Source organism: Emydura macquarii, unplaced genomic scaffold (genome assembly GCF_026122565.2).
Source record: "Emydura macquarii macquarii isolate MOO-44397 ecotype Brisbane River unplaced genomic scaffold, CSIRO-AGI_Emac_v2 contig_2531, whole genome shotgun sequence".
Classification (NCBI taxonomy): Eukaryota; Metazoa; Chordata; order Testudines; family Chelidae; genus Emydura; species Emydura macquarii.
The window spans coordinates 7,547,475-7,561,822 of record NW_027132668.1 but is presented as its reverse complement, the minus strand read 5'-3'; the positions used below and the strand labels follow the sequence as shown (position 1 = coordinate 7,561,822).

General features: G+C 39.0%; 1 protein-coding gene across 2 annotated transcripts in view; it reads right to left on the bottom strand.

Annotated features, from left to right (window-relative positions):
* GRTP1 (growth hormone regulated TBC protein 1) overlaps positions 1 to 14,348 on the bottom strand; it is a 46,475-nt gene continuing 32,127 nt past the window's right edge. For both annotated transcript variants that reach the window (XM_067563657.1, XM_067563656.1), the window contains exons 6-8: positions 5,439 to 5,611; positions 4,086 to 4,271; positions 1 to 477 (exon numbers count right to left, since the gene is read on the bottom strand). In XM_067563657.1, the coding sequence (XP_067419758.1) occupies positions 388 to 477; positions 4,086 to 4,271; positions 5,439 to 5,611 (449 nt within the window). In that variant the 3' untranslated portion in view covers positions 1 to 387. The remainder of the gene's footprint in view (positions 478 to 4,085; positions 4,272 to 5,438; positions 5,612 to 14,348) is intronic.

Genomic DNA, 14,348 nt, shown 5'->3' with positions numbered 1-14,348 from the left:
TTTGACAAATAAATAGAATTTATTTTGTACAAATGGCTCTGGTTTCATGATTAATATACAGAATTGTATATATAGCTCTAATAAATCTATTTATTCAGACATTAGAAAATGCCCTGAAGAAAAACAAGGAGAGTGACTTTTAATCTCACATTGGTCACATTCTATTCTGAGAATATTCTAAACCATTTTTTTTAAAAAGGTTCAAGATACCAGATTACTGACAGAGTACAAAACGTTTACAACACTTACGTGAAAGGCAGGAAAAACTGGTCAAGTATCAAATGATACTCATGGAAAGTTTAGAACTTGTGCTTCCATCAGTGCAATCAAAGTAGAGGAATGTCTCAATTTCTGTGATAACTGACCATCTTTTTAAACAATGTTGGTTTATCCCTGAGCAACCAGCTTTGCTCTACACGTCTCTCGAAGTTTGTTAACTGTTGCCATGGACAAGCTTCCAGGTTCTGTAAATATTTTCTAGAAAAAGAATTGTTACTTAAAAACATGATCCCAGACAAAAGATATGGAAGTCTTTTAGACTTCACCTCCAGATGTAAAGGAGCATTAATGAAATTCTTAGGTCCCTACTGTAAATATCAGCAGAGAGCATTGCTTACCAGTCCATAGATCAGAGTTTATTATAGATTATTCTAGACACAATATTTCAGACAAAAATAATGTAAAATAGTTGTTGCTTCAACTGCATTGTGAGCTCTAAAGAGATGGTAGTCAAACATGAGATGGCTTAAACATATTATTTTTTGATAAACATCCAATTTTTATCTCATAGCCCACATCAGCCTTCTAACTGTTCAAACAGGTCATTTATAAGCTTGCCCCAGATATACCAATGTATTCCTTTGGGAACAGTTACCTGTTTTGGATAGGGAGAAGGAAAAATGAGAGGCCCACAGAGTTGAGCTATGAACTGTAAGCAAACTTTAAAAACCATGCTGCAAGCTTTGTTCAGCACCATGGTGAGAATGTTTGCATGGGATCATGCCTCAAAATAAAAAACAGTTACTCCCCTTCAGTAACAGTTGTTCTTCGAGATGTGCTCTGCATGTACACATTCCATTTGAGGTATGTGCCCAATGCACTCAAGCCAGAGACTTTTGCCAGCAATACCACAAAGTGGCACAAGCACCCCTGCTCTCCTCCTGCACCCAGCCAAGAGCATAAAAGGGGGCAAGCCTGCCTCCTCACTCTTTGTTCCTTCCCACCACCTGTGAAACTGTGCAATATAGTGGGAATGGAAGGAGGGGTATGGAAGATATAAGTGCACAAGTTCCTTCAAGTGGTTGCACATATATACATTCACTTGTGAAAGTCACTAAGTCACTAAGACCCTGTCTACACTTACCTCCAAGATTCGATGGCAGTCGACGGGAGTTACACAAGCTACGCAAAAAACTTGTGTAACTCCCATCGACTTCTCTGCTTCTCTTCTGCGCGCCGTCTTCACTGCGCTGTGCCGGTTCCCATCGACGCAGCACTATGCCACTAGTGAAGGTGGTCTTAGTACATTGATTTCTGGATCGACTGAGCGGGTCGTCACTGACCACTCAGTCGATCCAGAGAAATGGATCTGATGGTGGTGACTGTCAGTGTAGCCGTAGCCTAAGTCACCTAAACAGGCGTTGGGACTTCAAATCATCTGAGGAGAGACAGTAACAGAGACTTGCCAAAGCTGGCATCATCTCATGAGGCTTGAGTGATGGGATAATGTCTTGAAAAAGAACCCACGGACAACCATGTTGCTGATGTGTAGATGCCTATAATCGGTTCATTACTCTTGAAGGCTGAAGAAGCAGACTGAGCTCTGGTACAGTGAGCTATTCTCAATAGAGGAGAGACTTTCACAAGATCATAACAAAGTTTAATACAGTCAGACATCCAGTGTGAGATACCCTGAGCTGACATTGCTTGTCCTTGGAGTCTCTTGGCATAAGATGTAGAGAGTCTTGTACAGGCTCTGAATGATTTAAGTGCAGTTGATGTAGAAAACAAAAGCTCTCCTTATATCCAAACTGTAAAGTTTTTCCTTAGCTTCTGATGTGTGGTTTTGGAAAGAAGACCAGAAACTGAATAGATTGGTTCATGTCAAAAGCGGACACCACCTTTGCCATGAACTTAGGACGTGGCCTGAGAGAAACCTCGTCCTTATAAAAGGCTGCCCAGGGAGGGTCAATAAGCAGAACGTGGAGCTCTTAAACACTTCTGGCAGAAGTAATTGCCACCAGGACTTCAAATTTGGATTAATTAATTAATTAAGTAGACTATGACAAGGTTAAGATCCCATGCTGCTACTGGTGAGATACTGGAGGGTAGACATCGACAACCTTCCAAAAATAGGGAGACCATAGGACAAGAAAAAAAAAAACAAAACCCAAAATCCTGTAACGGTGGGTGAACCGCAGATAAGGACACTTGGAAAACTCTTACAGAGCTAATTAAAATGCCAGATGAGTTCAAATATAAGAAGTAATTTAGTATACGACTAGTGTCCATACAATGGGGTAACAAGTGTTGAGATCACACCCAAACAGAAAAATCTCTTCCACTTTGCATCATAGATGATCCTAGTAGAATTTTTCCTGCTGTTTAGCAGATAGCCTGGAAATTTCTAGAGCACAGTTTCTCATGCTCATTTAGCCAGAGCTCATCCATGCAGTAAGGTTACCATGGCAGAGAAGGGGCACTCCTGATAGATTCAGAGTCTGTCGGTTCATAATGTCTGGTTCTGACACTGGATGCACAGATCTCATGGCCTTCTTCATCAGATGGACTTTTTAATGTCAGTCTCTCTGATTTTTCATTCTACTGGGGAGGGAGTACAAACTGGGCATTTGTCCCTTACATGCCCTTCCCCTAAATAAATTAACCATCTTTTGTGTCTATCCGTAACAGGAAACACAGCCCGGCACATGGCACATTGTTTGAAATCCAGGGGTTTCTTCACAATAAACCCCCAAGATTTAGTTTAAAACTAAACTGGCTAAACTAACACTAAGAACTAAGTAAACTAACACTAGTATAAACAACTATTTATAGAAAGAGATTCTTAGAAAGCTGGATGAACTGCTAGCGAAGCTCTGGGGAGCTCTGACTCTTGCCATGGGGAGTGAGAGGGAAGTGAGAGGAAGGCAGTGGACAAGCCATTTTTACACCCTCAGCTGGGCATGAGGAGAGCAAGGGTGCTTGTGCCACCTAGTGGAACTGCTGGTAAAAGGCTCTGACTTAGTGCATTGGGCACACACACACCTAAAGTGGAATGTAATGTGCACAATCACTTGAAGGAGAACTTTTTGTTCAAACGCAAGTATATTTAAAACATTTAACTGTCCGAGTCCACTGCTGCAGTGTCTTCTCATTTATTATTTAAAAAAAATATGTTGTGGCCTCTCTGTTATTGGAACGTATTTGCTTCAGTCTTATATAAAACTGAAAATTCAAACCTCTGGGCACCCTTGACATACATGGACAATAACTTGCAGGAATAATCTTTGGTCTGCGGTTTATAAGCAGTTGTCAGTGAGATTTTTCTCTTATAAACTACAGCCGTTTTGAATGTATAGAGACCATGTGGTATGGTTTTCTTCTGTAACTAAGCATATTCTTGGAATCATATTGCTGGTGTGAGTGCTTGTGGAAAAAAAATCCAAATTTCTCTGGAGCAGTCACTTAAAATTCAGCACAAAAAACTCATTTGCTTGAATATTTACAGAAAATAAAACAGAATCAACCCAGTTTACTGAATTGTTTGGGGGTTTTGCCATCTGTATCTGTCCTACTCTATTTGGCAGAATGGGAGAGGTCTCATTTAGTATAATGCAGGTGATGTAAATGTATGGTTACATACGGATTAATAGGTCATTTCTTAGAAATATCTTCTTAAAGTTTAACACAAGTCACATTGCCACGTTCAAAGTTGGTTTATACCAGAAATGCTGCACAGCCTTTTGGAAATTCACACGGATGCAGCTCTCAAAGTTTAGTCACCTTTTGGGCTGAACAAGACCCTTCAAAGTCTATTTGGTTCCACAGTTTTTCACTGTTCCATGTTGTAAACTGGAAACACTTACCTGCATGAAAGTGTGGCACTCTGTCACAAATGTCCCTCTGGTGATCTGCTTAAACTTATCACAAATGTCGGGGAAATTGGTGGCTTCTAAAATAAAAGCTTGATGTTGCTTAATTAACGTTAAGGCCACACGAAAGAGGATTTTTGATCCCTCATGGAATAAACAATCCCAAATTCGGAGCACAGTCTGTAGAAGAAAAAAAGTTGTTAGAAAGGTTACCTTGTTGCTTTGTAGCCAGTAATGATTATTAACGCATCATCAGTGGGATAATGGTCTAACATACCAGTTACCAGGCGAACCACACCTTAAACCCCTTTTCATCCCACTCCAGTGCACCCCTTAGGTAAGAGGCCTGGCTTGCAGTACCTCACTCTGGCTGGAAACCCAGTCTAACCACTCCTAGACTGGATCTCTGGGCTATAGCCCATTCTCCAGCCTTATTAACCTGACAGGCCCAAGTTGGTTTGGCACCTGTGAAATTCCTCCGGGAACCTATGACAGTGGCTGATTAGTGACTCAAAAGAGCTTCTTCAGAACAAAGCGTTATTTATTCGTGCACCCAAAGGCGCATAGCTCACAGAGCAAAATGTCTATATGCATATATCCTCTTACCTAACCCTAAATCTTTCCTTGCAAGCTTTGGCAGGTTCTCCAGACTGTCCTGTTTGCAGCATGCTCCCTCTGTGTGTGTCTCCTTGCCAGCCTGTCAGCTCTTCCTGATGCTCCCAGGGGAGCCCTGCTTCTTCTTTAACCAACATTTTAAAGATTTTTATACTCCCATTGATCCTGGGGGTATGTCTAGGGTTGGCACTGCCAGATCGATTCTGTGGGATCGACTGACTGGCAGTGGAGACCCACGCAATCGATCCAGAAGTTGACACCATTAATCCACCCCCTCAAAAAGAGTAACGCTGCATCATTGGGAGAACATTTCCCATCAGTGCAGCGCAGTGGGGACACTGCAGTAGGTAGAAGTTAGGAAGTCAATGGGAGCTTGCGTAACTACATAGCTTGCTATCTCCTGTCGACCAAATTTCACCAGCAGTGTAGACCAGGCCTGGGTTTTTGGTCAGGAAGAATAAACCTTGGCAGAATAGTGGAGCCAAGCACAGGTACTCCCCCAATTAATGATACCCCTATTGTTTTCTCAGGGACTCTTAGTTTACCTTATCATAACCCCCTTATCTTTGCCATTGTTTATTTTCTGTTGGTTTCTCTCTTACAGAACTCTATGTATTCAGGGAGAATACCACACATGTAATCTGAGGGGCATATGCATATTGATAAAAAAACTGCACGTAATTCCCCTATTCTCCACACATGTATATTAAAATACCTTCAAGTTATACTGACCTCTACTGGAAGAATGTCAATAAACAAGCATATAAACCAACGAGACACCACCAAAGTCCACATGACACCATGTCTATCCATCAACTCTGCCACTGCTGGAACTTTCATTTTCACAAGTTCTCCAAGGACCTCCTGATCTGTCTTCAACCCCATCATTGCTGGACTATAATAATCTTTGGAGGAAGAAAACAAATTTTTTTTCAGTAACCAGTCCATAACATTAACTGGAAAAGTAAATGAGAATTTCCTGTAAAGTTTAAAGTCCTGATGTTATAAATCACTTTTACCCTTTTAGCCCTGAGCACGACTTAAGTAAATTACACTGTGGAACAAGGATATTTGCATCCTCATCTCATCAATTCCTCTGCCTCAGCAACCGCTGATCCCTCCACATAAAAAATTATTTCCTGCAAGCTTGCCACGATCACCTCCCTGTCCCAACTCCCTAGCAGTTCATTCCTCAACTTTTCTGAATGTTTTTGTAACCTCACCCACAACTGATCATTCCCAATCCAAGCAGAAGGAGCAGTTAACAAAAATGGAAAGTTTTAAGGCAATTTAGGGGTTGATAGCTACCTGCATCTAAACTGGAAACCTGAATAAAAGCTTGTGTGCACACATGCGAACACATACGTGTGTGTATATTATATTCAAAAGAGTTAGTGTTCATAAGTGCTGAACTGACAAGATCTCCGTTATTAGAACTATTTAAGGTCTTCATGTCAACTTAGCTGGTCTCTGCCAAGACTCCTAAACACATAGGACAAGGACAGAGATGGTTTACGTGAAAATGAAGCAATAAGGGGGAGAAAAACCCAGTAGCCTTAAATCATTTTATAACCCCACCCCACCAGCCCCTACACAGTGGATTTCTAAGATCTTTGAGAAGCTCAGAGATGGCAAAGCATCTGAGAACACAACACGAATTTCCACCTGGAGAAATCTGAATTCAGGAATAGTAAATTATAATGGAGATTTTATTAATATTATTATTAACAATAGTTTAAAATGTGTGCTAGGCACTTTACAAAGCCATACATAAACAACTTTATCCTCCCCATCTTACAACTCAATAATATTTATCTCTATATTTCTCACATCCAACTTCCAAAACCACTTTCATGACACTATGAAGCATAACACACAACTTTTAGGACTCTAGCCCATTATCTGTAATCCCTAGTTTCCTCCTTCCCACTCAAGATGCAGCTGCTTATGCAGGAAGCTTTACCCATGTGCATTATTGCTCCTGTATACATTCCTTCAGCCTCCATTCTAGGATCAGTCATAGGAAAGCTCGGAGTACTGAAACAAAGAGTCAGCAAGATGTATATAGGCCCCCTGAAAATTCCTGCTGCCAGAGTGAAGTAAAAAGGAATGCAAGAAGCATCAAGTCTCACCACAGACAGATAGCGAATACAGTAATTCTCTTCCTTCACGTTTTATGCTCCTTTGACTCGTTTGCAACATTAGGGACTTGGAACATAGGTAAAGAAAATAAACCAACATGCTCAAGTGTACAAAAGTGTTCGTTTTCTGTAAACCAGGAATTAAAAAATGCTACTTCAAAGGGGGGGGGGGGGGGAGAGAAAGCACTTTGGCGATGGGAGAAGAAAGCAGGAAAACAAGCAACCCATCTTACGCAATTAAACACAAAGCAACTTCTCTCTTTTGAGTATATTTGAGATACAGGAACATTAAATAGACTCTAACCACGGGAAAGTGCACTGGTACTGAAGTTCCACATGCTCTCTGCTATATATTGCTGTGATCATCTGATACGCTGAAATCAACAACAGCTGCTATTTTCAATCTTTATAGTACTACAACAAAATGAATGTCAGGATCTCAGTGAGAGTGTCAGGCCACAACTCAACTAGTTAGAAATGCCAGAGTAAAGTTAGGCAAATCAATCCTCAGCTACTGGATCTTCTGAATTACAAATTGCTGATTAAACAGTTGCAGGGAAGCCTTGTTTAGATTTAAAATACATTCTAAAAAAACTATAACTAAAATGTGTGACACAACAGTGCTACATGTCGGAGCAGAGTCTTCCTTTTCTAATTAGGGCAGCCTGGTTGTTCCTAATGTAACAGTTTCCACCCTGACCTTCATAAGCAGAAATGGAATATTAAATGTAAAATGAAAAGAGTTGCAAGATAACTGAAAAAAATTAACATTCATAATTTTAAAACAGACTCAAATAATAGATTGTCAAACCTCTTCCAGGATATTATAGCCAGTACAGAAAAGAAAAACATATACTAGAAGTGTCAGGGCCTAAGATATTTATTTTTTCTCTCTCAATATTGGGAGCACGATATTCATGTACAACCCAGAAGTGTTCCTGAAAGTTTCTTATGTAAAAACTACCCATGGATTTTCAGTCATTTACAACGATTTTAATGGCAATATAATAGGTTGGTGAAAGTATAGCTTTAATGTTAAAGTTCTAATTCTAGAAAGAAATGGCATTAAAAGAATCAGTAGTCTCACAGTAAAATTAAATTCTATAGATGAACTTTAGTGACCACAGAATAGAGACTGATCTCCATATACAGCCAACTGGACTAGGCAGCCACAGATGTATCTTTATGGTTTTCACGGAATCATTAAGTTACGGGGGACCTCTCTAGTAGGTCATTCAGTCTAGCCGTTTGCATCACGGCAGGATTAATCTCATTGTCCATGCCATCTTTGACAGATGGGATCTAATCTTGCTACAGTGAAGGGGATTTTGCAACCTCTCTGCAGCTTATTTCAGTGCCTAACTGTTCTCATGGTTATAAAAGTTCCAATATTTAACCTAAATTTGTCTCCTATTTTGGCACTGTTTACTAATGAGAACTGATCTCTGGTCTTTTTTGTAAACATCCCTTCCCATGTTTTTAATAATTCTATCTCTACTCCATCTCTGAACTTTCCCCCATGTGTTTTCCAAATTTTATTTTCCAAATTTTCTATAAATTTGCTGCTCCACTCTGATCTCTCTTCAAGTCTTAAAAAAATAAAAAAGAAATAATACATGAAACCAAACAGTATTTAAATGAAAGGCAAACTACATCTTTTATGCAGGGCACTACTACAGTATTATGAAAGGCAATATAGCATGTCTTCCTGCACCTCCCAACTACTATTTTGACCAATAATAATAAAACATCAATATACCACCCACTAAAACTTTTAATCCTTCTGTGTACTACTACCCATATTACCCCAACCCCATATCTTATTCCTTCCTGTAAGAATAATTTATTTTTACCCATAAACAACGTGATTGATGCTAAACCTCTTTAAAAGTTATTATTATCCTTCTATATATTAATATTCTACTCCAAATTATTATTATTTGGTTAAATATGTGGGAAGTTTGTGAAGATGGTTTCAGCATTATTTTTACTACTCCTAAGTCTTTATCCTGAGAAGCCATGAGCCCCACAACTCCCACTGACTTCAGTAGAGCAATGAGAACTCAGCAATTCCCAGGATCAAAGACTCACAAAAATCAAGACATACACTAGGCCATCTGGGTTCCTTTTAGCCACTAAATTTTCATATGAAAGAAAATAAGTTACATGGTAAAATTTATTAGATGATGTTGCCTATAATTTTTCAATGTATTTTCGGTGCTGACAAATTCACCTCTTTATTCACAATTCTAAGAATTTACCTGGTTTGAAGTTAAATTTACTGATCTGCAATTCCTTCTCCCAACTCCTCTTCACATATAGGCATGATGCTTACCCTTTTTTCCAGCCCTCTGGGATCTCTCCTGCCCTCCAAGAGTTCATGGTTTCAACACTTCATATACTAGTTCCTGTAGTACTGTAGGGTGAGCTGTGGCAGACCAATTTGATTTTAATACCTTCAGGTTAAATAGCTCTTAGCCAGCAATTTTCCCAATTTCATCTCATAGCGGCTCTCTTTCCATAACTTACTGCAAGTAACTCATTACTAATTTGAGTCACTTTTATTGGCTGTTTGACTTGCAACCACAATCAAGAGCTGCTAATCTTAACAAAATTATGATCTAGTACAGTGCTCCCAACTGGCAAGATGGCAACCAAGGTCACTTCGTACGCTGTGATCAAACACAGAGCCGTCCACCTCATGCAGCATCTGTTCTTAATCAAAGATATAAAGTACTGATCCTGATAACTGCTGAGTTCCCACTGCTCCACTGAAGTCAGAGGAGCTGTGGGGCTCATCACGTCTCAGGATAAAGACTTATGAGCAGTAAAAAATAATGCTGAAATCATCTTCACAAACAGCCCACACATTTTACCATTACTATTTGGTACTGGTATATGATTTAACAGACATTTGAGAGAGGTCAACAGACAAGGGATGGTCCCAAGCTATTTTTTTTAAGTGCTCGTGTTAATTCCAGGGTTTGGTGAACTATCAAAAAATGTTTTTTAATTGCAAAATGTTCTATTCCAATTAAGAATTTTTAAGGGGGAAACCCACTTTAAATTGTATTTCATCTCTCCCTATCATAATCATTAGTGTCTGCTTGAATCCTTCAAGTAATGTGTCTAATACAAAGTTGCTGAAGATGTGAATTGCCTGCTATTGCTATAGAGCAGTAATGAGATTTGCAGGAAATAAGGATAAAGATTTTAAGGACTGTATGACCTTGTTCTCAGTTGCAAATAGATTAAGAAGAGGATCCAAAAATAAAAAGCACGACTTCTTAGACTTTTATATCCTTAAATCACCAACAGAGAGAGAGTTAATAAAAATGATACTCCAAAAAGTAACTTGATATGAATTCAAACTGAAAACATGGTTGCAAAGAATACAAAGTTGCCACACAGAAACTTTACAGGTGTTTACACTATTACATGTATATTCCAGACATGTACACATCACAGGAGTTATGAGGCATCACCTACGTTCTGAATTCGAGACAATAGCCAATAAACACTGGTGACAGTGTTGTGGTTCTGTTGCATACCCGACAATTTCTGATCATTATTTCAGATGTACATACCACCCAAAGACTGGGAGAAGACATGTCCAGCTTATGTGGCATAGCTTAGATGCATAAAGTAATTAAGGAATTGAAATCAGGTTTTGCAGGAGACCTCAAAAGATTTTGTTCACAGGAATATTTTTATGATGTTCATGACAAAGGGGAAAAAAGCTACCACATTATACTGATACTGAGATCTTTGAAAATGATCCATGTGATAATCACATAACGTGACATATAAAGGTACTCAGAACAGTATTTTAAGAGTGTATGCCATATGCAAGAGTCACAAAACAGAGAGGTGCTAAGCATGGGCCTGATTTTTACTCCTTGAACTAGGTCTTACAATATTTCTTTAGTTTTGTGTAGCAATCCATCACAATAGACCATCTCTATTTTCAAACCTTTGCTGTGGGTAGGACTGCGAAAGTTTTGAAAAAGTAATCTATTACAAATTACCCTTTACTGGATTCAGAAAGTGATTTCTAAAGTATTACTGATTACTTCTGGGTTTATATTAACAAATTAAAAATCAAAAACAAAGGTTAGAAGTCATTCAAGTTATTTTCTACTGTTTATTCTAGTCTGTATGTTAACTAGTAGCAGACTTCTAAATTCTACTTCAAATTTAGAATTTTTCTGTCCTAACAAAATTAATAAAGAAACATATTCAATGATCCCTTTGTTAAAATGTAATAAAACAAACCTTTCAATTCATACATCAGCTAGCTGGTTTCTCAAAGGTGTCTGCACCTAAGCCTAACCTAAAAGGGTTCAAAGAGGAAGGTAGAGGAGTGTTGCAAGTGGTATAAATTTGCTTTAACTAGAGGTACTTGAACACACAAGAAAGGCTCTTGCCCTTCTCCTCTTTGACAATGAATATCTCTCTAAACTTTCCATTACTGAAATTCATTGTCCTGATTGCCCAACATTGTTGTATCCACACTCTCCAGCCCTGGATTTGGGTGTGTCTGATCTATTTTACTGAAGCTGTGGTAGATACGCACTGGACTCACCACCCATCCTAAAATGCACAGGATTCATCATAAAATTAAAAAGATGTGTCTATCATCCCAAAACATGAGGTGCTGTATTTAGTCTCTGCTGCATCCCTCTCTCCCCCACCCTCTCTCTTCTTTTTAAAAAAAAAACAAAAACAAACAAACACTGTCCCTGCCTGTCTTTCCAGAGCAGGTAAGACTGGAGCTGGGGCTGCCTCTGCAGCCCTGAAAGAAGGCTGCTTGGTGCAGGGCACAGGCTGCTGTTTGAAGCTGAACCTCCCTGTTCTCCATATTCTGGAATCCAGGGAAGCACTGGGTGTTGGAGAGAATTAGCAGAAGGCAGCAGCTGGAAGTAGTAGTGGAAAGAAATTATAGTTATGTTTTAAGTCAAAAAAAGAATAAAATTCCTCAAGATTACGTTTTTCATAAGTAATTGCTTTAAATGAATAGGATTATATGTTACTGAATACTCTGATCCATTGTTTTAACAACCTGGCAGTGGGAATCTTTCCTTTCTAAAAAGATACCCAGTAGCTCAAATAGAAGTTACGGGCCTAATGCAAGAATCACTGGGAGAAGTTCTACAGCCTGCATTCCAGAGGGAGTCAAAACTAGATGATTGTAATAGTCTCAGCCTTAAAAATCTATTAATACTGTTCATGCCCTTCTTACATGGCTAGCTCTGCAGTTCTCTGGTTGGCAATCCTATGGCTTGCTTTGCCCAATATGGCAGAGCAGCGTTTTACTCCCTGATCAGTTGCATGAGAGCTGGATAAGTAATGCTCCAACACCATCATGTCTGGGAGGAAAGGGGAGAATCACAATAAGAAGGGAAGGAAGAAGATTTAAAAGTTGCCAACTCTTGTGGCAACATCTGGGGTTTTACTTAAAGCCCCAGTTCCTGAAGACATGCAATTACAAGATCATTTTTTTGATAATGTGATTTTTTTTTTTTTTTTAAAGTAAGGGCACATCTTCACTATTGTGCCAAGTTACACTAGTTAAGCTCCATAAGTAACGTAACTTAAGATGACGTACCTTAGATCGACTTGCTGCAGTGTTTACACTAAGCTCTGTCGAGGGAAGAGCATCTCCCATCGACATAGCTTCCACCTGTCATTGAGGTGGATTACAGATGTTGACGGGTGAGTGCTCTCCTATCGATTTAGCGCGTCTTTACCAGACCCAGTAAATCGATTCCACTATATTGATGGCAGTGGCACCATTTTAGTGCGGTAGTGAAGATGTGCCCCAAGTTTCTAACCCTCTGGGTTGTGGAGACAAGCTTGAAAATATGACCTGAGTACACCTGAAAGGCTCAAAACCTAGAAGGCAAATAAAAGGAACATAAAGTTTATTATATTTAAACAATCTCATTTTGAGGAGGGGGGGGTCCCAACTCATTTTTGAACGTTTGGAGTTGGCAGTACTGAGATGAAGGCCTTCTCTAAACTCGCGGTTATGCTGGCAAAACTTTTGTTGCTCAGGGGTGTGAAAAAAAACCACACCGCTGGGCAACATAAATTTTGCTGTGGACAGCACGATGTTGGTGGGAGACACTCTCCTGCCGACATAGCTATCGCTGCTTGTTTAGGAGGTTTTATTAGGCTAGCGGAAGAGCTCTCTCCTGTCAACATAATGCGGCTACACAAGTGCTTATGCTGGCAAAATTTATGTTGCTCAGGGGTGAGGTTTTTTCACACCTTTGAGCAACAACAGTTTTGCCAGCATAACCGCGAGTTTAGACAAGGTTTAAGACTGAGATTACACAGACTAAATTAGTCATTTCCCACTAGACAGTACAACAAAGAGTGGAAACCTTATATTGATATAGCTATGTTGTATATAGACCTAAAAACTACAGCAAGAGTCTGGCACAAAAATGAAAAAAGCTAGTAATTTGGATTGCCTCCACTTCCTCAATAGCGTAGCACATGGAGACTGGTACAGAGACATAATAAATAAAATCACCCCACATTTGACAATATGCCTGATTAATGATGTGCCAAGTTACTATACTTAGGCAAAGGGATAAAGTGAGGGATAAAGAATAGAATGTAATTTTCTACTCATTTTGCAATAAAAAGACATACATTGTACAGCCCAATGCTATAAATTAACTTCTTTCCCAAAAGTTACACAAAAATACTAACCAAGATTCTCAATAAGGATTATTTTTAGTTATGAATACTTTGAGAGGAAGTTAACAGTCAGCCCCCTTTTAACAACCATATCTTACTAGGTGACAAGAGGTAGAGAAGTTTGTTTATGATAAAGATAATAGAATAAGAGAGAAAAGAATGGGAAGATAATATAACAAATTGTATTTCATCTTTGTTTGCCCAGACTGAATCATGCCCAGACTGAATTCTAGAAGTCATCTTGCAGACATACAGAGTCAAAACCAAAATAGTTTTGTGTAGTAATGATTTTTTCAAGTGTTCCAGATACTAGAGAATGGAACCTGCTGTTCTGACAAAGTTTACCTAGGATAATTCTAACCAGTTTAATAAATCCACTTCTTTTCAAATAGTTAAAGGTCTGAATTAAACTGCATATACCAGCTATTCATCTCATTGGTATGTCCAGGTCTAGTTTGATAAAAGTTCTGGCTACCTAAGCACTTTCAGAAAAGCAGTACAAAGTTTAGGATAAAAAAAAGTTTAGAATGAACAGAGAGAAAGCAGATGCTCAGTATCTCTACTTCATATCCATTAATGACATTCCTTTCCTAAACACAATACTTTTTATAATACTAATGAGCTGGCAGATACAAGGTTACACCGATTATTCACCAAATAGATGTTTCCAAATAGTCTGGCATATCTCCAGCCACTGAGCGTGTGCCACTCATATGGTATAAATAAGTGAACACTTTACAGTAAAATGTTGTAGGGTCACTCAATTGCTAATTCCTGCAATGATGTTTAA